At 40.0% G+C, this 24,878-nt stretch overlaps 1 protein-coding gene across 3 annotated transcripts; it reads left to right on the forward strand.

Moving 5' to 3' along the window:
• Positions 1–74: 74 nt before the first annotated feature.
• HOOK1 (hook microtubule tethering protein 1) lies at positions 75–24,797 on the forward strand. 3 transcript variants are annotated; one of them, XM_063166206.1, is made up of 23 exons: positions 75–155; positions 4,296–4,381; positions 5,977–6,049; positions 6,360–6,410; positions 7,367–7,499; positions 8,142–8,209; positions 9,424–9,486; positions 10,073–10,156; positions 12,732–12,898; positions 13,506–13,646; positions 14,747–14,948; positions 15,825–15,935; positions 16,228–16,315; positions 16,394–16,445; positions 16,864–17,004; positions 17,570–17,657; positions 17,981–18,015; positions 18,557–18,639; positions 19,069–19,169; positions 19,505–19,606; positions 20,271–20,339; positions 20,518–20,659; positions 24,583–24,797. In XM_063166206.1, exons 1-23 carry the CDS (start codon positions 105–107, stop codon positions 24,786–24,788), a joined length of 2,337 nt encoding a protein of 778 aa, XP_063022276.1. In that variant the 5' UTR covers positions 75–104; the 3' UTR covers positions 24,789–24,797. The 3 variants fall into 3 exon arrangements, with proteins under 3 accessions (XP_063022276.1, XP_063022277.1, XP_063022278.1); XM_063166207.1 differs by lacking the exon at positions 24,583–24,797 and having other exon boundaries at positions 20,518–24,099; XM_063166208.1 differs by lacking the exons at positions 75–155; positions 4,296–4,381; positions 5,977–6,049; positions 6,360–6,410 and adding an exon at positions 11,965–12,004 and having other exon boundaries at positions 7,427–7,499.
• The last annotated feature ends 81 nt before the right edge of the window (positions 24,798–24,878 follow it).

Here is a 24,878-nt window from a genome sequence, read left to right on the forward strand (position 1 = left end):
CGGCCCCGCCCCCGCGGGGACGCGCGGGCGGAGCGGAGCCGCGGCCGGAGCCTCCGGAGCGGGGGCGGCCTGAGGGCGGGGGGGACGCGGCAGCCGCCGCCGCCATGGAGGCGAAACCGGCGGACCCGCAGCTCTGCGACAGCCTCATCCTCTGGGTGAGTGGCGCGGGGGTTCTGCCGCCTCTGGGGACCCTCGAGGGCAGCGAGGAGGCGCCAGCGGCGGGGGCTTTTCCCTCCATCCTTCTCCCCGTCCCTCCGGCCACCCCTCCCTGGGTCCCCGCCCGCGGAGCGGGAGCTGCGGCTCGGTCGGGCACGGCCGCGGCAGCGGGGCTGCCTGGGACGCGCTGCTCGCAGCCAGCAAATGTTCCCGCAGCACCCTTGAGTGTGGATGTGGCGGTCGGAATATCCCGTGGGCCCAAGTGCGGCTCTCCAGCGGTGGCTTCAGTGTGGAAACTGCTCGGCAATTAACACTATTAATAAATAAATGCAATTAATTTGAATTGACAGGCGTAGAAACCTCAGAGTATTTCATACCGGCTGGTTAAAGCGTTTATTAGTCAGGCACGCCACGCCTGGGTGTGTGATGTTACCTGTGCCACAGGCGCCTGTTTGGAGCTGCGGAATTATTTAGGTCGGAAAAGACTTTTAAGGTCATCGAGTACAAACATATTTGTTAAATTCATCAGTTCCTCTTGTTTCCTCTTTATCTTTCTCTCCAGGCTTCTTCTGTGACCTTGTCTGTAACTGTGGTTTTGCAGGTGCAGTAATTTCGGTGACAGGGAGCTCTATGAAATAGAACTTCTGTGTGAAATCTTGGCAGGGAAGGTCACAGTTACCTGTGTGAAGGGTTTCTCTGGAAATAGCAGGAGTTTTGCCTCTGAAGTGTAAATCATGGAGAGAAGGGAGTGTTTTAGAGGCATTGTAGAAATCCAGGAATGAAACTGGTAAAAGTAACAGGAGCAGCAGTCTAAGTAGGTGTTCTTGATTTCTGCATGGCAGCACAGAAGTGTTCATGAGTTAAAGTCTGTAATAAATCACTGATAAACAATTTCTTCCTTTCTTTTTCCTCCTTCCACTTTCCTTTTAATGACACTGTATTCTCCCAAGGTTTTGTTGCTGTCTAGAATTTTGGTGGCCTTATGTTGGATATCTTTGGTTATTTCATCTTTCTCTTTTTTGGGCTCTTTAACTTTGTATTTCCCCCTCAGTAGTCAGGTGAGAAGAACTCCATCGTGATTCAATGGCAAAAAAAATCACTACATTTTTTCCCACAAAAATCCTGTCAGCAGTGCTGAATTCTTTTATTTTTCACAATTCCTGCTTTAAATATTTCTATCCTATTTGTCAGTTTTGGCGTGCTCACAGGGCAGTAGCTGTAATCACATCATGAATCTTAATGGAACCTTAACTGGCCTTAAACTGAACAATTGTGTCAGTGTAAAGGAAGACCCAACCCTATGTTCAGGTTTTCTATACAGCACTCAGCAGTTGCATGTTTTTAGATTTAGCACCCTATTTCTCGGGCCTAGTTTGCAACTTAGAAACTGATTCTTAACACTTGGATGTGTTTGAAACATCCCTTCACTATTTGAACTTGAGTGTGAATTATAGGGAGAAAAGTGATGTGAGGAGAGGGGGATGGAGTGCTCTGTGTTCGGAGAGAAAAAGGTTCTTTAACTCTCTGCTTCTCATGGCTTCCCAGTTTATTTACTCATTGATATAGCAAACAGATGCTTATGATTCTCTGTATTGTGCTGCCAGATCTGGCATTTTCCTATTTATTTCACCAAATGCAATATTAGAAAACATGCTGTGTCCAGAGAAGAAAGAGAATATTCAAATAAAAATGTTACCTGTTGTTTCTGCAGCCCAGGTGTCATTGAGTTTAAAGTTCTGAGGATTTTACAGGAAAAACATGAAGCAGCTGAACTGAATTATAGGGGTAATGTTTATGAGTATCCATGAAAACTTGACTGGGTAATACCTGCTATGGTGGAACCCACAAGCTGCAGCAGAAACAATTTTCTAAGTTAGTTATTTTTCCTCTGTATAGAGGAATAGTTAATTGGGTGTTTTTCAGTGCTAAACTACCTTGGCCTCCAAAGCAGGGACCGGAGGTATGGCAACATCTTAAATTGGAAGCATTTTCCACTATAAATGCACTGCTTGGCCTTGGCACCACTGGTAATGTTCATTCTGTCCAGTGGCTGACTTATTCTATTAATATACTTGGTTTCAGCATGGCAATGTTTATTTTTATTTTAAAATCTCTTTGATTACTCTGTAAGACCTCTGTCCCTTGTGTGTGTAATCTGGGTGTGAAATGGAGTAACTCAGCCCCTCATTGTCAGGGAAGCTGAGGGCACACCTTCCCAGGTGGATGGGCTGATTTCTGCTGGCACTCTTTACACTCATGTTTCATCTGCAGATGTTTGGTGGTAGAGCTACAAAATTAACTTTTCAGCTGTATATTGGGAGCATTACAGCTTTGTAATGAGAACTTTGAGAACTTTTGCTGTAGCAGCAGGTGGCAGAGTGCATTTGGGGTGGGATTCACAAAATGGTTTTCAGCATGAGTAGCAGCCTATCCTTGGAGCTATATTTAGTAAAAATGACAAAAAGAGGGAAGAAAGAGCACTGCTACAGTCCTGAAGTCTGTGGCTTCTTTTTCCAGCCTCCTCCCCACGCCTGCCACTTTCATTGGTTTTGCAAGAACAGTAAAAATCCATTTTGATGAAATGATTGGGCTGGCATGAGGTTTGGAGAACCCACAATTAATATTTCAACTCTCTTATTATTTCCAGGTCCTCATGCAACTTTTAAATACATAGAGAAACCTAGACTGTCAGCTCTGCTTTTTGCTTAATTTTAATTAGCTGTTTCTATTCTGGGAGATCATGCATAAAGCAGTGTTGCATGTCAGGGTGTTCTAAGGCCTTGTTTATCTGCCCTAACAGGCTCAGGTGAAAAGGTTGCACCTGTGTATCACAATTTCCTTGCTTTATGAGGGGCATATCCAGATGGCAGCAGCACAACATTGTGCCATAAAACTCTGGATTTGGGAAGCCCAGCCTGGAATGTAAACTTGCATGCCCATGCTTGTGCTGAGGCTGCTGGAGCAGAGCAGCTTTGGGCTGTGCTGTTCCACTTAATCTTTTATGTAACCTACAGAGATTACTGACTTCTCACTTCCTGTAAGGCAGGATTTAAACCCACTTTTTAAATTTAAAAAAATCCCCTTGCTCTGCCTATTTTTTCTCTTGGCTTGATTGGGTTCTTCTTTAAGGAAGCAAACAAGGACTCAGAATTATGGTCACTCTTTATAAACACAGAGTGGACAAAAACTGCCTCCGATTCTCTCAGCTGGAAACTGCTTTTCCATCACTCTGCTCCCAGTAGCTCCATTTCCCAAGCACAAGGTCATTCTTTACCAGGAGTTCTGAAGAAGCTTGTGTTGCACAGGATGTTTGGGAAAGGCCTCTTGCAGAGGACAGGTAATTTAGGACATTGTAAATACACTAAATTTAAGAAGTCCATTTCTGCAGTGGGCAGGGTTTATAAGGATTCATACTTGCTCCCATTTATTCTATCTTTTATAGTACTAATAGTAAATTTTCTGTTTTGTTTCTTGTGGTAAAGAAGGCTCTTATTTTCCTGCGTAACTGTGATGAGCTCACCTGTGTATGGAAATGGCTCTCTCATCTAGAATAATTAGTTCTGAGTTGATTGTCTTTGGAAGAATAAAATATTACAATTCTAAATATGCAGCTAATTCTGTCAAAATATTGTCTATAAGCTTGGGGATAATTTGAAAAACATCCCACAATATTTAAAACAGAGAAACATTTTAACATTGAGGTAATCCCATCCTATTTCTGTTACTAAGTTCTTGTAGTAAAAGACTGGATTTTTTTTTCCTTATCAACTTTCTGATAACCTTATTGTGGTACTGGTTTTTTGTTTAGGTAGTTATGTCCAGAACTAAGCACTGTAACATAATTCAAAGGCTGGATAAATATGACTTCAGTCTCCCAAGTTATCTTTCCATAATCTGCTTCACAAGAGAAGGCCTAGCATGAAAAATCAGAGCGTGGGTGTTCCTACCAACTTTTTAAGCTACCAGTCATAACAGTCACAAGTGTTGAGAAAATTGAGTTGGCTTAAAGTCTGTGTGGTTCAAAAAGGATTTCCAGTAGAAGGACATCTTGCTAAATGGTTGTTCCTGAAAGGGGAGAAGGAAGATGGCAGCTGATTTATTGTCTGCTGAACTAAACCTGTTTTATTCCCCTGTTCTAGCTGCAGACATTCAATACAGCTGCACCCTGCAGGGATGTCCAGGACCTGACTAACGGGGTTGCCATGGCTCAGGTGCTTCACCAAATGTAAGTTGATTCTTCAGCTGGAAGAGGAGGGATTCAATTGCCTGAGGTTTTTGTGTTTGACAGATATAGTTGCTTTTAAAGCAGGCAGAAATTCAGAGTGGACAGTTGATAACAGAAGATGGGTTATGCCTTTGTATTGCTGTTTTGGGGATGGTATCGTAGCTGATTAATTATCATAGCTGATTAATGACGTGGTGGGAAAGGTGGTGAGATGATGTACAAATACTGCAGTATTAAATTCATACTTGGGGATAATTGGGCAAGGATGACATTATCTTCTTCACTTTTCCCATCAGCACTCTTTCCATGCTTCAGGCAATGTGTTCCTTTTTGGAATGAGAAACTAAAGATTCCAAAGGCATGGCTTTTTGTTCTTTTCTTCCTGAGGTTGCTCAGTTTATTTAGATTTAAGTTCTGGGTTTTAAATGACAACTTACTATTCATGTGGAAGACAAGAACTGTAAAAGTTCAATTGCAATTAATAGTTAGGAATTATTTTACTTTTGATCAGTTGTTCTATTGGTGTGCTGAAGATTGGTAGTCTGAGTGATGCACTAGTTTTGAAATTTGCATAGAGGGTTGAAATGCAAGTCTTGTTTAGAAATAGTATCATACTACAAGTCATCACTGCAATTTTATTGCTATTGTTGGTCCAGGTAATTGAAGAGAAGTCTGCATTACTACCTCAGGTTCAAAGTATCATTTTGTAATTACTAAGAAGTTACTTCAACACTATCACAATCCACCTCCCCCACCCCAAAAAAATGAGCTCAGAAACTCTCCTCTCTGTTTGTAAATATTTTAAATGTACTTTTTAAAGACAGCTCACTCTTTTTCTGGACGGGGCAAAAATTGATTTAGGGTTTGCTGAGAGTTGCTCCCCATGTATTTTGGGTGTTAGGCAGCCACGTGCTTTGAGCAAACTTCTTGTCACCAAGCTGGTTCTTGTGCAAGTGGGATAATGATTGTTCTTTATTAGGTGCTTTGAGACCAGTGAATAAACAGTGCACTGTCAAAGTTAAATATTGTTAAATATGCTGTGATTGTACTGCTTGGCAGCTGAGTGTGTGTAACACCTCCCTCAGCAATTTATCCTTAGTTTATGCTGGCAAACTGAATCCCCTTCTGCCCAGGGGAACCAGAGATATACAAAATATACAAAATGCCAGTAGTTTAAAGGTTTTTCTTAATACATGCCTTTGACAAATTGGAGTAAACATTAGTTAGTCCAGCCTACAGGAATAGGTACCAAACATAATGTCAGCACTAGTCAAAAAAGACGTTTCTTTACCTCATTATGGTTACTTTATCAGGTATAAAAATTAGTAAATAAAAATCAGCATGACAAAGGCCTCCACATCCTTGTGCTCCATCCATAGCTGGCTCAGGCACACAGAGAAATCCTCTCAGCCCTGGAATGTGCCTTAATGCAGCCAGCAGCATGGAAATGTCCTGTGATATAAGGTTACCTTGCAATTTCCAGGAATTCATTCCTTGTTAGACACTGGAGTTAAATCAGATGATTTAAGCTGGGAATTTGCTGTCTTATTTATTTAAGTCTGTGCTCATTGATTAATAATTTAATTTTATTTCAGAGATGTTGCCTGGTTTGATGCATCTTGGCTCAGTCGCATCAAAGAAGATGTTGGTGACAACTGGAGAATAAAGGTATTTAAAACTGAAAATAATGAAGTTTGTGGGGTTGGATGTTGTGCCTGTCCTGAGATCTGGCAGTCCAAAACCTTGAGAATTAATCTCAAGCTTTTCAAGGATATTTTAAATGAGCTTGAGTAGTCTGTTGATAGTTTAAGAGCCTTCCAGCATTGCTGGATGGGGATTTTCTGCTGTGATATTTCTCTTCCTATGTCCTCTCATAGAGCTGCCTTGTAACCAATTTTATTAGAAATTATTATTTGATTTAAAGAGAAGTAACATTTTAAATAAAATTATAACCTTGTCTTTCATGTACAACAACTAGTCCAGTAATTTGAAGAAGATACTGCAAGGAATTATGGACTACTACCATGAGGTATGGAAAAAATTTACTGTTGTTGTTCTCATCATTAAACACAATGATTACTGCTCCTCTTGACTCAGCCAAGTAGAAAAAAAACTGTAATTTGTTCTGAGGACCTTTTAGGCAGCAGATGCATGATAATTATCTATTAAGTGGGAGGTCTGAGTGAATATGAAATTAATTTGAGCAGGTGTGTTTTAGATGAGGCTCTTGGAGTACAAACTGGGAGCCATGTCTCTGTCCAGGTGAATGCTGAAAGAGCTGAGCTGCAGAATCCTGTTGACTTTTGTGTGTGTGCTCATGTTTGCTCTTGTCTAGAGAAGTTTTAATCCTGTTGTACACAGCAGAACAGACTCAGCAACCCCAGTGTAGGTTTTATGATATTCAGTGGGAAGCTGGGAGCCAAGATAGGAATCCTCCTGTTCTGTCTCATGCAGGGATGAGTACAGTAGCCATAAAAGGCTGTATTTTGAATTTTAAAAAAATTGCTGAATTTTGTATTGATGTGATTACAGTTATGTAATGGGTATGGTTTAGAAAAACTTGCCAGATCTTGTTGTGGCTTCCTGGTTTTGCTGGGCTGGGCTGTGACACCAAGAGCCAGGCCCTGATGTGCTGCCAGTTCTGACAATCTCTGGCAGGCCCAGAAGCAGAACTTGTTTAAAGTTATGAGAAGTTTTGTTGAAGGATTTGGAAGCAACTCCATCTGGAAGTGTTATTAATTCCTTTTTCTATTATGTTGGTAAAATAAATGAATTCTCTCATATGTGGGAACTGTCCAAATAACTTTAACTGTTGTCACTTTTTCTTGTAGAAGTGCTCAGTTAACTAAACCTGATAACAAACTTCTAGGGCATTTTCTCTGGCTGGCTCATTGAGCCCAGATTTCCTACATGATATCAGATTTTCATGTTGTACAAAAGTGGGAGTCTACTTTTTCTTATAATATTATTTTTTTTTTTTTTCAGTTCCTGGGTCAGCAGATTGCAGAAGAGCTTATTCCAGACTTGACCCGGATATCTGAGAACTCAGATCCCACTGAACTGGGCAGGCTCCTGCAGCTTATTTTGGGTTGTGCAGTCAACTGTGAGAAGAAACAAGGTAGGCACTACCTTAACCTGCTCAGCAAACAGCAGACTGCCTCAGGTGATAGTTAAGGTGGAAAAGATGTAGAAACTTCTCTTTCTTATTTATCAAGGTTGTTAATTTACTGAATGCCTGTTCTGAAACTGGAGTTCACTTAAAAGCAGAAATTCCCTGGGAAATGTCTGTGAATAAAACTCAAAACTTTGTTCAGAGTAGGTTTAAAAATAGAGTCTGAAATGTGTATGGTCTATTCATATTGTTAAAATATGTACCAAGACCTATTCAAATGCAAATATAGCAAAATTAGATTAAGTCCTTAAATTAGAAACTGCTTCTCTGCCTGCAGAGGCTCAAGACTGAATTGGTTGTTTTCTCTCCCTTTACCAGAACTATTCCTCCATGCTCTGATGGCATCTCTCCTTAGGCAGAGTATAGATTTGTCCAGTTAAGAGTTTATAATCTTTTGTGCTTATCTGCCATATTACTGGATAATAATGATGGTGGTTTATGGTACTCCTCTGTACAGAGACCACTACTTGTTTTGAGGGAGCTTTATGGATAATAGTTTTTTCTGGATCTTTCAGCAAACAGTTTATCATTTTACTCAAACCATTGAGATGACCATTGTCATGAGTCACTACAAATCCTTTTCCACAGAGCACATACAGAATATCATGACCCTTGAAGAGTCTGTTCAGCACGTTGTCATGACAGCCATTCAAGAGGTAGGTAACAGTTCATAGCCTGATGCTGTCAGTTGAGAAGTCCAAATATCTTTTTGTTGACCTCTGAGAATTTTTTCATCCAAGCAAAGGTCAGGGAGGAGTATAAGAACTTTCCTAAATTATTTGGGAGGTTTGGGGCCAAGAGACTTTAAACCCCAGCCAAAAGGTTTTGGTTTTAGACTCATGGTGCCCAAACATACAACAAATGCTTAAGATTTTTTTGTTCCACACAAGAAATGTATACAGTTGCCAGCCACTGATTATACTGGAGTTAGACTCTGAAATTCTGTCCCAGTGCTGTAGTCTTGGTCCCAGAGTTAAGCTGATTTTGTTTGTGAGGTTGCATTGTTCTGACAGACCATTCCAGCCTCTGACTTAGAAGCTTGCAGCTGCATCTCTGCTATTTCTGTCACGGTGTGCTCCTCCTCCTGTCTTAATTTGTTCTTGCTTGGATCATCTTAGTGATCCAGCTCACAGCTTAGCTCTGCAGTCACTGGCTTTTGAGAGCTTCAGGAGTGTGAAGCAGAGTGTGGAGAGAGGCACAAACTAAACACTGATTGTGAAGAGAAGGTGGTGTGTAATTGCACCCTCATCAAGGTAACAGTGGAGTTGGTAATAAGCTTTATAACTTAGATTTAAATTGTCTGTATAGTCTTTAAAGCTGTACTTGTCCTGTTGGTAGAAATAAATCCATAAAGCTTGTGTTTGCTGTCTTCTGACTAAGTAAACTTTCTAGAAGGTCTGGAAATAATTCAGTAATTTCTGAGAGGATTAAAGCCCTTTAATTGTTGGTAAATACACACTTTACATCTTTGTATCTGAGAAGTAATGTTCTCTTTGTTTGTTTAGTGGCAATTAATGGGACACAAAGAAATGTGAAAACTGTTAAATCAGTGGAGTGAAATCCTGTCTTTTGGTTCATTCCAGTTTGATTAGGGGGTGGCAATGCCTTCAACACATCACACATTCATCCAATACAACGTTACTGCAAACTTGATTAACTTTGAGAGGAGGGAGGTAAAAAAATCATCTTACTGGAGATCTGTTTAAATCTTTTACCAGCCACGAGATGAGGAGGAGCACTATTAATCTGTTTTGGTACATTGAAGGGATGCAATAACACAATGGAAAATACAGTTGGTACTCAGTAGACAGTGAAGTCACAGATCTATAACCTCTAATTTAACCTTTTTTCCTGTGGCCTCTCTCTGTAGCTCATGAGCAAGGAGGTAACAAGTGCTTCCCCATGTGATGCATCAAGTGAAGTGGAGCAGCAGGTAATTGCCTGATCTGTGTTGCTATTGTAGATCAAGCCTGAACTGTAAGTTGGTATCTGACCATGCCTTAAATGAAGAAATGCTGGTTTTCAGTGCTAATTAACTAAAAAATTAAGTGTTATTCTGTAGCTTCTTTAAAAAACCCACAGTGACTGCATGGGGTGAAACTGGTCAGTGCAAACCTACATTGCAGGGAGGGGTAGGGGTGCACATCAGCCTTGTCAGGCTGAGTACTTCAGGTTATTTTAAAGGGGTTGTGAAAATTCCTGATAACCTGAACGCTACAGGATGTTGCACATAAAATGAACTTTTCTTTTAAGGCATATGAAAATGGTGACAGCACATTCCTGTGTTGTGCCTTTAGCCTAAGTTGTTGTGTTTCAATAATTTACTTTCTAAGTGTGATAATCAGGCAGGTGAAATGAGCCGGGATTCTGATCTAGCAGAGTATTTATAGGTTTGTGTGTCAATGTGTGCACCCAACAACCAACTTAAACAATGGGTGTAAGCAATTGAGGCATTTTAGAAGCTGTAACTGAGTACTTTGAATATGGGCCATAGTGATTGACTGCCTTATTTTTGAAAGCTTAAAAAAGCCTTGGAAGACCTTGAGGAAGCACGAGCAGAAAAAGAGGAGTTGGCACAAAGATGTCAAGAGCTGGATTTGCAGGTAAGAAGCAGTCAGTTGTTTGTTTCTTGAATATGTAGTGGTGATGCTATTAAGATGCAGAAATTTTTAAGGGCAGAGTGCATTTTGCATTTAAATTTTGGTGAGAATTTGTACCTGCTTGTGGGAGAAAAGCAATTATTCTGTGCTCCAAAATGCAGTTACTGGAAGGAGTTTTCTGATGGAAGTGTAAGCTGAGGCCCTGTGCCAGCTTATCTCAAAGGTTCTTTGTCTCAGGTTAATGTTTACCATTAGTAGCAGGTAGTGTTATAACAACCTTATCATGGTATTAAAAATTGCCCTTTTCATTCTTAGTCCTCTAGTCTTTTGTACTGAGTCCAAAAAATCCACTTCATGTCATAAACAGTAATTAGATTTAATCATAGGAAAATCATGCTGTTTCAATAGGAGTTGATGAAGGACAAAAATTCATAATTTATCTAAAACTTGCTAACTTTTTCTCATACACAATTGCAACATTGGAGGAGATTTCAGGATAAAAATAATGAAAACTAATAGATCCTTGCTGACATTTTCAAACAAAGCTAATAATAGGCCTATTTTTGTTTTTAATGGATATTGCAGTTAATCAAGTCACTCTTGAGAGAAAGGAATGAGGACTTCATGACAATAAAGATAAATTTGCATTTCAATCAACACTTTAAAGAAAAAATCACTTATTAGCCCCTCTCTTATGGCACTATAATCTGAGAATAGAAAGAGTTTTATCTGGGAAGGCAATTCATGTCAGATTTGGCTCTGCACAAAGAGAACACTGGGGTGGCATCTTCTTGGAGGAGCCAGAGGGCTGTACTGGCTGTGAGAGCCTCTGGAAATGAGCACCCACAAAAGCAGAGGCCACTTTTACATTTCTTGCTGACAATGACAACTGTAAAAGCAGAATGCTTGTGTCTAAAGCAGCTCAGAGCTCCTTGCCATGCCCAGGAAGCCACTGCTATAACTGAGTTGATATTTAATTTTCTTTTTTTCTTGAGGCAGTAGTAAAGCTTCCTAGTGAAAGCAGGGATGTAAAAATGTTTGTGAGAAGAATCTGCAGGAGAAATCCCAGGTGTTCTCCTGTTCTCTCTGGCTTTTCATCCAGAATTCTCAATTAATTAATCATAGGTGATGCAGAGCCAGTTGCTCATAACATGGCATGGGGCAGGTGAAAGGTGTTCAAGGGAAAGGTACTGAATATAAACAGATGAGTTGATGACAGCACAGCTCTGTAATACTGTGATGTGTCTTTAAACCCTCTCATAATTTCTGTTGACTGTGACACCACTTTTGCTACATTGAAATAATTAAAAAAGAAGAGAAGGCTACCAGAAGTCAACTGAGAAAAGATGTAAAACTTGCTCTGAGTTGTGTATCGTAGTATGATCTTTAGGTTTTTTTTTAAGTCTGAGATGAGTGATGTTTCAGGATTATTCTGAAAGTCTGAATGTTGTGCATGCTTAAGGAGTGGCTGACCCTTGAACAGGAGGCTGAGCAAGACTCAGATGTGCTCCCTACTCACAGGTGTTTGTGTGCATTTAAATAGTAAATGACATCTGGTACATAAAAAGGAGTGAACCTAGAAAGCCAGCACCTCATGAAGTGGCAGATTCACTGTTTGACTTTTACATCTGTTTGCCTGATAGATTTTTTAAATTATGATCACAAAGAAATTGTTTCTTAATATTGCATACTGTAGATTATATCTGTTTAATGTCATCATGTTATGTTTTATTTTATTTTATTTCTTTGAAGCCGTAATATTGACTTGACGCTTCTCATTTAAACTAATTCTTAATAAATTCACTTGTAAGGTCTCAGTCTTCCTTGATATTTTCCAAGAGTATAAGAAAGGTAGGTTTACTTTATAATTCAGGAAAACATAACCCAAAAAGCACATTGTCCCTGTTTCAATGCAGTCGACTAACACATGCTGCGTGCTCCTATGTTTGACAGGACGTTAAAATTAACACAGCAGCTTTCACTAGACAAACTTGAAAGGTTCTATCCTCTTAATCCTTGTGGCTGTGAGGCTGGCTGCTGTGAGTGCAGTGCTGTAGCCCCTGTGCTTAGCTGTGACACGGGGCAGCCATGTGTGCTGCCAGGGTTGCATGCTCCCCCCGGCTGGCCAGGCTGTCCGTGCGTGTGCGCTTGGCCCACCCCGCTTCCCGCAGCCATCCCCGCTCAGCACGGCAGCCGGGGCTGCTGGCCACGCCCTGCTGCTTCTGGTTGTCAACTACAGGCAAGATGGACACTTGTTGCAGCAGCACTCGGAGTTTTTTGTACGGCGTCCATGGTGTTTTTAATGGAAGTAGCAGTTTCTCTCCATATCACTTTGTCTGCCTTTTTACCGTGGTTTCAGTTACAGAAATTTGTCTTTTTATTTAGAAGGACTTTTCCTTTAGTGCTTCATAACTGTCATACACTAAAGCATCTGTATGCTCCAGTGTGCTCTGTAAACTACATTCTAAAACTTCTAAATGCTCAGCCTTTTTCATTAACTAATTTGGTGATGTATTGCTGTCTTGCTTCACTTCTTTGGACAGGTCTTATACTATTCATGCTGTTTTATCTGTGCTAGGTGGCTGCCCTCCAGGATGAGAAAAACAGCTTGATGTCAGAAAATGAGATTATGAATGACAGACTAGAGCAATTAGACGACTCTCTTGATGATCCAAATACCATGGTTGCAAAAAAGTATTTTAGTGCACAGTTGCAGCTGGAACAATTGCAAGAAGAAAACTTCAGGTATGAAATTATTTCCCCCCAAAATCTCTCACTAAATCTCTAAAATCTCTAATGGACTCTGAAAATTGCTGGTACTATTTGATACTTTTCCATCTCAATTGCATTAAAAGCTGTCTAGTGCTGTTTAAGCATGTTTTAAAGGCAGTCCTTGCATTTGAAAACAAAAAGAATCTGTTACTTGTATAAAGTATTGCTTTGTAATTGGAATAGCCCTCTAATACTTCCAAAAAGGGAAGAATGTGATGGAAGGCAAAAAAATGAGTGCTGATTTGTGTGTCAACAGATCAAAAGCTTAAACCCCCCAACACCACCATGTGTCTCTACTGAACTGATTTATTTCTTTCTTTAGTCTCTCTCTGTGATCCATATGGGGAAACAAAATCTCTTTTCATGTGATTCCTTGATACTGATGTGATAAATTTGTAGTGTGCAATGCATTTTGATTTAACAGGTAGACAACAAAATGTTACATGTCTACTGTAAAATTTTCCCAGCTACTTAAATCAGTATTTTCCTTCTGTCTTGTTTCTTTTTAGTAATTCTAGTACTAAAGAAACTGTGCAATAGTGATGAGTTCCTAACAAAAGTACTGGTTTTGGTCTGGTAGGCTTGAAGCTGCAAAAGATGATTATCGTGTCCATTGTGAAGATCTAGAAAAGCAATTGATTGAGCTGCAACATAGAAACAATGAACTGACCTCTCTGGCAGAAGAATCAAGAGCCTTGAAAGATGAAAATGACATTCTTAGGTAGGTAGCAGAGAGAGCTCCACACACACACACACATTAGGATTTAATGGCTAAATCCAAGGATTTGTATGTAACAGGATTTTTTTGAGGTGTTATTTCTGCAGATGTTACCTGGATGAGCTCTTTGGCTAAGCAGAGGTGAAGTGCAGGCTTTCAGGGAAAGGCTCCATTGTTTGACAAGGATGACACATGGAATTTGAAGCAGAATTAATGACTACAGAACTTAAGCTTCTTTGTATGAGACAGAAAGTGGAAGTTCCCATGTACAAAAGCATATGCACAGCTAGAATTTTAAACTAAGTTCTGGTGTCAGCATTCTAGGCCAGATTTAGGTTAGTGAGATCATTAACAAAATGAAGGTGAAACACACAGTAACTTCCATGAGAATTTAATGTAACATTAAATTCTCATGGAAGTTAAACTGTATTAAATACCAGACCACCCAAGAAATATCCAAAATAAATTGTATTGTGAAAGCAGATCTGCTGTTCATAAAACAATATGAATAAAAGATGGAAAGAAAAGTGGTTTCAGGTGTTTAACTTAGTGGTTCTTAAATAACATCTGAAAGAAATCCTAGCTGTAGATTTTTTCCATTATTTTCTTGTACCAGCTTCTGGCGAGATACGAATGCAGATAATAAACACAAATATTAAAATTAATTTTAAAAGTATGGTCCCAATGGTTTTCACCATGTAGATTTTTTTTAATGATCAGCTGACAGTTCTTGAGTGTATCTGCCAGTGAGCATTTTCACAGAGCAGTTATGTTCTAATTCTGAATAATCCCCCAGTGAGAACATACCAGGTACCAGTATTTTGAGTGACTGTCTAGCACAGGATGTTGTGGTGCCACAGAATTCCTCAGGGATATTTGACCCACTAACCCTTGGTATTATTTCTGGCGTGTGACTGTCAGTCTCACTTGAAGGCTGGCTGATTTCAGTTTTTACAAGCAAGTTTGTGTCAATTATACATTTAAAAATAAAGCAGTGAAACGTAACTGCTGCTAAGCATGCCACATCTCTCTTTGAAAACAGTGTGTGTTAGCAGGGTGTGAGTTTTGTAACATTTCCTTGTGGTTGCTATTGACACCTCCAGGGCCACTGCAGACAAGGCAAGCAAGCTGGAGTCGACAGTGGAGGTGTATCGGAAGAAGCTGCAGGACCTGAACGATTTCCGCAGGCAGGTCAAGTCCCTGCAGGAGACCAACATGATGTACATGCACAACACTGTCAGCCTGGAGGATGAGCTCCGGAAAGCCAACGCAGCCCGGGCCCAGCTGGAAACCTACAAGAAACAGGTAGTGCTGCACTTGTGTTTGAAAGATTCCTGTTTCCCCAGGTGGCTGGGAACACCCTAACAACCCTGCATTGTCCTTCTGGAATTTCTGAGTTGTGAAAACTCCTTGATACCCTGCGGTTCCCTTGTGGGCTTTTCCCTGTTTGTTAAACTTGCAGGCTTAATTGTAGTTGCCCTCTCAACTGATGTGAGAGTCCATAGTCTGCATGCTTTTCTTCTTTACTCTAACTGAGGTAATTTGTGTGCCTGGGAGAGGTTGTTCAGCTGTTACTGAGATAATTTGTGTGGAATTATAGGATGGTTTGTCTTGGAATGGGACCTTGAAGATGATCTCATTCCACTGCCATGGGCAGAGGCACCTTCCACTGTCCCAGATTGCTCCATGCTCCATCCAACCTGAGCTTGAACTCTTCCAGGGATGGGACACCCACAACTTCCCTTTGAAATCTGTGCCAGGGTCCCACCACCCTCACAGTAAAGAATTTTTTCTTAATACCTGATCTAAACCTGTTCTCTTTCAATTTGATCGCATTCCCCATGTCCCATCACTACATTCTTATATTCTCATATTCTTACCATTCTTCATAAAAATTATAAGTTTTCTTTTAATTTCCGTAGGAATTTAGAAAGAGTTAAATAAAAACAAAACAGAACAAAAACAAAAAAAAAGACCCCAGAAAAAACCTCAAAACCAACCAACCAAAAATCAATATAACCCCCTCAAAACACAGAGGCCCCCATCCCATCTCTGCCTCCTTAAGATTGAGAAACCAACTGTTTTATTTTGGCTGAATTGGGCAGGAAGGATTGTCTTAATGTAGCTTTTTAAAGTAGCATCTTGCAACATTCCTATGCTAAATAAAGCTTTTATGAAAAGGTCCAGGAGCTTCATAACAAACTGTCTGAAGAATCCAAAAGAGCTGATAAGCTGGCGTTTGAAATGAAGCGACTTGAAGAAAAATATGAAGCTTTAATGAAAGAAAAAGAGGTAAGTCCCTTTAAGTGTTTATTTGAGCACCTAAATCTCTCTCAGATCCTCTGCATGAGGAGAACCTTCCTGGAAGTAGTGCCACCATAAAAATGAAGTTTAGTGCCCTGTGTGTGTGCATTCACATATAAAACAAAATATAGAATCTTCGTATTATGAAGGTTGGGAAAGATCTCCAAGATCGTCAAGACCAGCCTAAATTTGCATGTGTCATTATTACTTCTGATTAATGTTATTTGGTGTTAAAAGTGGTGCAGCCTGACCTAATTCTGTCTCAAATGTGTCTTGTTAGAGACTGATAGTGCAGTGTGATGCATTAAGAGAGACCAATGAGGAGCTGCGGTGTGCACAGATGCAGCAGGATCACCTGAGTCAAACAGGTACTGCTTTATCTTCTCTTTTATTTGGATTAGAGATTTCTGTAAGTGTGCTGCATTAAACCCCTCATGTGATTTCAGGTGAAAAAAGCCATGAGAATCTTGCTGCTGAAATTCTGCCAGTGGAATATAGGTGAGATCCAAAAGCTGAGGTTATTTGGGATGTTCATAGGTGGGGCATGAAAATGCCTCTGTGAAAGTTCAATATTTTCATCAATGTGATTCTTTATCCCACTCCTTCCTTTGCCACCATATAGGTGTTAATAATTATTTCCCCACACTAAAATTTGCTTTTTTTCTTTAAACCATATCAGATTGGTGTGTATAAATCTGGGTTTGGAGTGACAATTTAAAAGTCTGCTCATATATCTTAAAGTTTTCAAGCATTTTAACTTGCCATTTAATAACAAATTGCATTGTTACCCCAATTGCATCATTAAGTACAACTTGCTTGGCTCACTTTAATATTGGGGGAGTGAACAGGACTACTTCTTCCTCCTCTTAGTCACCTTCTTAATTAACAGTGACTTTTTTTGTTGTTTTTGCTTTAGGGAAATGTTTATTCGGCTGCAGCATGAAAATAAGATGCTCCTGCTGAAACAGGAGGGATCAGAAAATGAACGGATTGCTGAGCTCCAGGAAGAGCTGGAGCAGAAGCACCGGACAGTGAACGAGCTGGAAACTGAGAAAAGGTGGTGGGGGAAACTGCACCTTAAAATACAGCAAAAATGATCTCTGGAGTTTTTAGGGTGACTTGTACATTACATCTGTAGTGTAGGCACCTTTTCTTTCACAATAAATGAAGGATTGTGAAGCAAGGAAGAAGCAAAGTGGTTTAAATGTGGTAGATCTGTGTGTACCATTCCCTGAAGGAAGTGCTGCTTACAGGACACTCTCCTTCAATCTGAATTATTCTTGGTTGACCAAGAATGGATGTGAACTCTATTTCTAGAACTTCAGACTGTTAGACTGTGGATTTTCTATCAATGAATGATAAAAAATTTTACTAGAGAAGGAAAATTTTTGATACGTTTTCTCAAAACTTAACATGACAATAGGAATTTCATTATAAAATATTCAGTAAAGCTCCATGTGTTTGTTTCTGCAGAAGTTCCAGTCACACTAAAAGCATTTGAAATCAGTTTATTTGTGGCTTAAGTCATGCTGGGTAGACCCTGTGAAAAACTAATGAAACAGAAAAATCTGCCTGTAAACTATTTATTTGGATGGGCAGTAATTGAGTTTTGTTCCTAAAAGGCTCAATGAAGAGCGTATCGGAGGATTACAGCAGCAGATTGAAGATCTGCAAAAGACTTTACAGGAGCAGGGATCCAAGACTGAAGGAGTAAGTGAAACATTTTGCCACTTTTGTTTCAAGTCCTCCGGTTTGGCATCAAGTCCTTTGTTTAGCATCTTATTTTTCAGTGTATCTGAGGAATACCTCCATATCAACTGCAGTTCAGTTGAAAAGCTCCTTGTGATTCCTTCTATGGAACTGTAACCCTTCTGCTTTACTTTCAAAGTCCCTGGTTTTATCATTCAATAGATTTATTTGCTTTGGCTTATTTAGTTGTGCTAAGTATTCTTGGCTGATTTGTAAGAGCCCTTGAATGTTGCATGGTATGAAATACTGAAATACAACTGAATTTTAACTCTCTCCTTTCACAGTCCAGCAACCTGAAGCAGAAATTGGCAGCACACATGTAAGTAAGGCACATGCATCCACAATAGCTTGTTTATACTAAATAGAGCCCAGGAACTGCTTAAATCTTGGTAGGGATGTCTTGTTTTTCTAAGCCACTGATTTGAGAATTATGCATAGAGTTAAATATTGGTGTAAATATAGTTTTGTTTACTCTGCCCATGATCATCTCATAGTACCAGTACCACTTCACTGTCTCTTCATCACCACCAGCATTTTAACTGTTCTGATTCTACAACAGACTGCTAAAACCATCACTCAAAGTGTATTCTACTCCTCTGAAATATTTCCAGTCCTGTCAGCAGATGTAGTTCTTCCTAAGATGATGCTGAAGGGGCTTAATTGTTAATTTTCCTAGTTTTAACTAAAGTAAGATCAACTCAGAAGTCACAACTTTTATGATATTAATATTTCTATTCAAACCTTCTATATATGAAAAATTGCTGGAGCTTAAAATAGTCATTTAAATACTTCTGTCAAGAAGTATATTCTTCCAGCTGTTAAACCTGGAATTATTCCTTACCCCAGCTTTCCATTCACAGGGAAAAGTTGAATGAGGTTCATGATGAGTTACAGAAGAAGGAGGCTGATCTTGCAGAGCTCCAGCCTGATGACAGTCAGAACCGTGAGTTGTGTTGTGGTTTGGGGATTTTTTTTTTTTTTTTGTATTTTTTTAATAAGACTGTGTTAAGTTTCTTCTGAAATGATTCCCATAGCCACTGGATTATGGGATAGTTGTCTGGATGAGGCTTTCTGCTGCAGCTTAGCTTTAAATCTGAACTGAGGGGTCTGGAGGGGTTCTGTGTGTGGTGGTGGGCAAGGAGAGGATCCAGGGGGGGATGAGGTTTGTTGAACAGTGCTCTGCAGAATGGGATTTCAGGGTCAGGTGGGACAGCTGAAACAAAAATAAGAACTTAAACCTTCTAAACTTGAACTTCTAGCTTCTACATTGCTCTCTGTTTGAGGGATGGTGAAATCAAAAGAACACAGAAGCCCTGAAAGTACCATGTCTGTTTTTATTTTGTATGTCTATGTTGATAATTTCTGTAAACAGCCCAGAAGATTGGAGAGCTGGAAGCAGCTTTACGAAAAAAAGATGAGGATATGAAAGCAATGGAAGAAAGATATAAAATGTACCTTGAAAAAGCAAGGAATGTGAGTGGCATGTTTCTGAGCATATGCATTCCTCCCTCATAAATTGTTAAACAGATTGAGTGTGTGTGTCCCCACTTCCCTATTAAAAGCAGTTGCTGCAAATTGCATTTTTAGTCACATGTTCAACTGCAGTCAGTTAAATCTGAGAGAATAAACAGTGTTTAGGCTGAGCATGAGGTGCAGTAAGGATTCCTTTGTACCCTTTGGTCTCCATTGTACAGGGTAACAGCCTGACCAGTGCCCAGCATGTTCTCATGCTCCTCCTTTGAGCAGGTGAGATGCAGAGCTGTTGAGAATCAAACTGACTTGCAATGCTCTTGTTTTGCTTTGTCCAGGTGATAAAAACCTTAGACCCCAAGCTAAATCCAGCATCAGCAGAAATTATGTTGCTCAGAAAACAGATACTGGAAAAAGACAAAAGAATTGAAGCACTAGAGGTAAAAATCTTACATATTAAAAATAACTTCTAATATAATCTGTTTCTGATATTAGTCATTCAAGATGTTGTTGCCTAGTAATTCAGTAAAATCTGTCTGGCTGAAATTCTGAAAGGATTGTTGATAGTAGTCCAAACATCAGAAAAAAGTGCATTGAGTTTCACAGCAATATTGACAGAACTATTTGGAATAGTTGCCTGAGCAAATAAGAACTCCTCAGCATGATTCAGGAGGCTGATAGGTCTGACTGTAAATGCTGTGGCCTCACATTTCTTTTATGTATGAGTACAAGGGAAGTATATTATATAATAGCAATTAGCCTGTCACTGGAGGTACATTCTTTTCAGGTGAAAAATTACTAAATTATTTATGGATTTTCTGATACACAGCAGATCTCTTGTGCATTTCCCCACACAAACCCTCAGAGTACATTTCCAAATTCTGTTTGTGTTTCTAGGTGCAACTTGTGTAGTTCTACCTCTTCTTAAAACAGGCTGATATTTTTCTCTCAGTTGTTTATGGAAGTATCTTTGTTTATACTTCTAGGCTTTGTAGTTATTTGGTGTATTGGAGCATTTCTGCTGCCTGTGTTTATTTCACTCAGTGAACTGCAGCAAGTTTATGCAGATAAAATTTATGGCTTAACTGAGATTTGTCCTTGCAGAATGAATACAAAATAGCCAAGCTACGTGACTATGAGGAAAAGCTGATTGTAACTGCATGGTACAACAAGGTGGGTCAAAAATCCACTTTTTGAAACATCTTTTGCTACAGGTACCAGTTAAGTCTTAATTAACCTAAGAAATACAGCGGAAAAAATTCTGTGTGCATACTAAGAAAGCACGAGGAGGATGGGTAATTTTTTTCCTTCTGTTTTTGCTGCTGTTGAAGTTGCTGTTTGCCTCTTGCAGAGCCTGAGTCTGCAGAAGCTGGGCATGGAAGCCAGGCTGGTGGGCAGCAGTGGCAGCTGCGGGGCCGGGCCCGGCCGCTCCTTCCTGGCGCAGCAGCGTCACGTCACCAACACCAGGAGGAACCTCACTGTTAAAGTACCAGGTGCAACATCTGATTAAACACCAGGACATGAAGAAGACTCACATGCTAAAGTGTCCTTAAATGTTTTATACCTTTCCACTTTACCTACTTGATGAGAGAGGAGGTTAGAATGCTGGGCAGCTGCAAATGACAACATCAGAGCCTGTCAGGAAGGGATTAAGGTGATCAGCCAGAGGGTAGCATGTAGTTTTTCCAAGTAGATTTAATAACTGCAGCATGTACAAGCACAACTTAAGAGATTTCTATTTGCCTTCAGATTATATTGTAAATATGAAATTTGGCACTATATATTTAAAACTTTATTTAAGTGGGTTTGGGCTAGAAAGTTGACTTTTATAATGGAAGATGTTATGCAAAGGTGTACTTCAGGAAACTGGCAATATTGGACATTTTTGCTAGACTCTTCTGAAAACAGATCTAAAAGATTGGTAACATCTTTTTAAAAAAGAGGTTTTTAGAGTAGAAAGTACAATTTTAAAAGCAAGAAAGTACTTGCATTTATAGAAGAAAATAAAGGTGTAGTACCAGTTGTTATGTAACAGAAGACAGGATTTGTTTTATGAGAAACAGAATTTCTCAGTTTATTTAAAAAAAAAAAAGCAAAGCTTAAGTTGGTGCATATATGCACTGAGGAAAACCTGTCTTTAAGATGAATTCACTTAAGCCAAAAAAGCTTGTCTTTTCCTGGGTAAGAAAAAAGCTATTATACTAACTCAAAAAGTCTGGGCTATATTTTAAATGTCTGGCATATTGGTATACTGCATTTATCTGCAGAAAGGGGATTAGGTGGGAAGTAGCCCCATTTATTTCAACCTATTTACACAAGCCTGTGCATGGAAATTGTATTTCCTCTTTTTTAAACGTAGTTTCACTCGGCTATTCTGAACTGTGCTAGGCAGAGGAGTGAGAGATGGCTGTGGCAGTTAGTGGCAGCAGAGGTTGGTTGTTGGCAGGGAGCAAAGTGCATAAGCTGTAATAGTTTGATTGAAGATTAAATGGGGGTTGTTACCTGACATCTGTGTGCAGGAAGTTGCTGTCTTCCCCAAAACTTGTGACTTTATTTCCCAAATGTCTAACTCTTGTTTTGAATTGTAATTTTAGGGAACCTGTTAATGTCTGTTCTTTGCAAATGGTCTAGAAAAAGTTCATTATACCAATAGTTAAATAAAATAAAATTGCAGCAGCCCTTAAAATGAAATGAATACACTTAATTTAAGTATTTGAGGGTGCTGTACCAGACCACCATCTAATATAAAATTCAGCTGCCTGTGAGAATGAAAACACACTTGTCTTACCATTAAGGCCATCTTTGATTTGAGATCAGGGTTCAGCTATACAGAATTTAAAGTTTTGGATTGGGACCTTTGGATAGTGTGTCATTTTGCCTGTCCCTCACTATAGCTTGTCCTTTAATTTGTTCCTTCCCCAACATCTTAAATCTTTAATTGGGCATTGCATGTCATACCAGAGAAAAGGCAAGCATTCATTTTTGATACAACTTACTTAGTAAACAACAGTTGTAAGTAAGTAAACAACTGTAAACTGTTGTTTTACAGTGCTGTACGTATGAATAGACATTCAACAGATTTCCTCCTTCACAAGGCATTGTTTAAAAGCCAGGCTCGTGCTCAGTGTGGCATGAGCCAGACACGTGGCTGTTGGAGAGTGTCTGTGGTGGTGTTTTTCAGGACTCTGTGCTTCTTGGGACTACCTCGTGGGTTTTGAGGTCTTTTATTGCTGCAGTGGTGTTAGTGGAGTTGGTGTTGTTAAGGTACAGTTGCATATTTAATTTGCCAGTGCTGTGGGTGGGAGGGAGGTGGTGGTGAGCAGTGGAGCAGCAGATTAAGGCTTAGCAAGATGCTTCCATTCCTGAAGTTTGGTATTTGGTGTGTTCTAGTGAAACGTGGAGCTGTTGCTGACGGTGTTGAGTGGGTCTCTTAACCCTCGTTCTTTGCAGCATGGAAACTTTCATGGATGTCCTTCAAATACTCATGTAGTTGGTAGGCTTGATTTGTTGTACTTCTCCCAGTAGTGGAGCTGTGTCAGTAGTCTGTCAGGTGCTGAATAGTGACAAACTTGGAGCAAATGTCTTTGACTTACACTTCTCAAAACTGCAGACCCTGGGACCAAAAATAACTAAGAACCTCCCTATCATTTAATTGGAAGTTTGTCTTCTGACTAGTGGTGGAAGAATTTAAGTCCTGATCTACAGGCAGGGATCAGCCTTTTTCAGGGCACAGCTGTCCCCAGTAATCATGTTGGGGTTGCCAAAATGAATCTGGTTTTCAGGTATTGGATGAAGCGTTGCTTATTCGGGGCTTTTCCAAACTGTTAAGAGTGAAGCCTGTGAATATCACTCAAGGGTTTCTTTGGGACTGAGAACCTGTTTAAAACAGCTTTTATACACCTAGTTAAACCTGGGTTCTGTCCTCTGAACGAGGAACTGATGTGTGGAAATAAATACTGGAGTATAAGCCATGGTGTTGTATTGACTTCAGCTCATCTGCTTCTGCAGGAAGGACCATTAGGTCAGCATCACTTTAATGTTTGCTTCACCCATGTCAAAGCAAAAAGCTGCTAAAAACACTGCTGTGTCACAGCTGAGCTGTGTCCAGCATGCAGCTGCAGAGCCCTGGTATGCACCACGGCTGAGGCAGGAGGAGCAGAGAGCCCCCTTGGCTCTCCTGAAAGGTGAATTTGTACCAGCACAGTTCAAATGAGGTGAAAATAAATGAGGTAAAAAAATATGAGGTGTAACCACTGAACCCTGCTGAAGTTAAATGGCATTATTAGGAATTCAGCCAGTTTCCAGTAAAACGGGTATTGTAGATCCAAAGAAACAAAAAAATATGTTCTGATTGACATATCATTTGTTAATTATTTTTTATATAAGATTAATTACTCTGGAGGAGAGAAGTGTTTTATAGCAATAATACAAAATATGGACTAGTAGGTTCTTTTACTCAAGATGGGTCAGGCAGCAGTTTTGAGAAGATTCTTTTGCAACAACCTTATTATATAGTGGTTTAAGAAATGTTCACTGAAAAAAAATTTTCACCTGATTTTTTTTGTTCATTAAAAAAACATATATATATATATATGGGTATTCTATTTTCTATGATATACACTTACTTGGAAATAAGTAATATAAGCAATACTGATGTTCTATTTAGGTAGCCATAAATAGTTTAGAAATTAGAAAATGAAAACTGTTGTTTAGGAGTTGGTAGTGTCTAGTACAATAATTTTCTTACTTGTTTCTGTTTCCCCTTCCCCTAAGTTAAGGTTTTCAGTGTATCGGTGTCTACATCTTCTGTTTAAAACAAATGTAAACACTGTGTTGCATAGAACTCAAAAAATTGCACTAATTTTTAAACTTTGGGTTTTATTTTTTTCTTTGGAAAAAATCCTTTTATATTCACATAAAGATTTTTAAAATGGATTCTTTGGTGTCTTTATTCCAAGCCATGTATTTCATGGTCCCTAGCTGGTGTTTCTGGGCAAGGCACAAGCTGGTTCTGTATGTTGGTACATTTACACCACCTCAAATACCCTGTTTCAAGGTATTGTAATGAGGGTCAGGATGTGGTGGGTGGTGCTGCTCTCCTCTGCTGTTTCCAGCTCATTAATCCCACCCAAAGCTGGCTCCCTCTGCTCAGCCCACAGACTGAGAGCTGGGCAAAGGGCCTTGTGAAGGGAAAATGTAAAACCCCTCTGCAGATGGGCTGTGGAGTGACTCAGTAATTATTGCTGCTGAGGAGGGCGAGGGTCTCTGCCTGTTCTCAGCCCCACCTGAGAGGACACAGAGCACAGGTACAGCTCTAAATCACTGTTCTTGCTTTCGTTGGGAAAAGAAAACTGTCTGCTCTGTCCAGCCTGCTCTGCAGGTGATTTATGTGCTGCATCCTTACTCCCATGGCCAGATCTCATTCCCTGTGCACTATCCCTGCCCAGAAGTGCTGTTGGAGAAGACTGGCAGCCTTCAGCCCTCTGGAGTGAAGATCTGAGGATGAGGAGCTGCATTGAATGCCCAGTGTGGAAGGCCTGTCCCAGAGGGGGTGAAGCCATTATGGAAGAACTGGTTTTCCTGCTTGCTGAGGCTGGACATAAAAGCAGTTTCAGATACTGAAACCACAGCGTGCAGGTGTGTGAGGGAGAAGGGAAGGGAAGGGAAGAGCTGCTCAGCTGTGCAGGAAGCCTGAGCTGAGCTGCAGGATGT

This window comes from Melospiza melodia, chromosome 11 (assembly GCF_035770615.1).
Source record: "Melospiza melodia melodia isolate bMelMel2 chromosome 11, bMelMel2.pri, whole genome shotgun sequence".
In the NCBI taxonomy this organism is placed as follows: domain Eukaryota; kingdom Metazoa; phylum Chordata; class Aves; order Passeriformes; family Passerellidae; genus Melospiza; species Melospiza melodia.

Excerpts from the sequence above, each read along its gene's own strand:
- HOOK1 (XM_063166206.1), top strand. The coding sequence starts at position 105 with ATGGAGGCGAAACCGGCGGACCCGCAGCTCTGCGACAGCCTCATCCTC. Across the intron at positions 4,382-5,976 it reads GCTCAGGTGCTTCACCAAAT|AGATGTTGCCTGGTTTGATG; the intron begins GTAAGTTGATTC and ends ATTTTATTTCAG. Across the intron at positions 18,640-19,068 it reads GCCTGATGACAGTCAGAACC|CCCAGAAGATTGGAGAGCTG; the intron begins GTGAGTTGTGTT and ends TTCTGTAAACAG.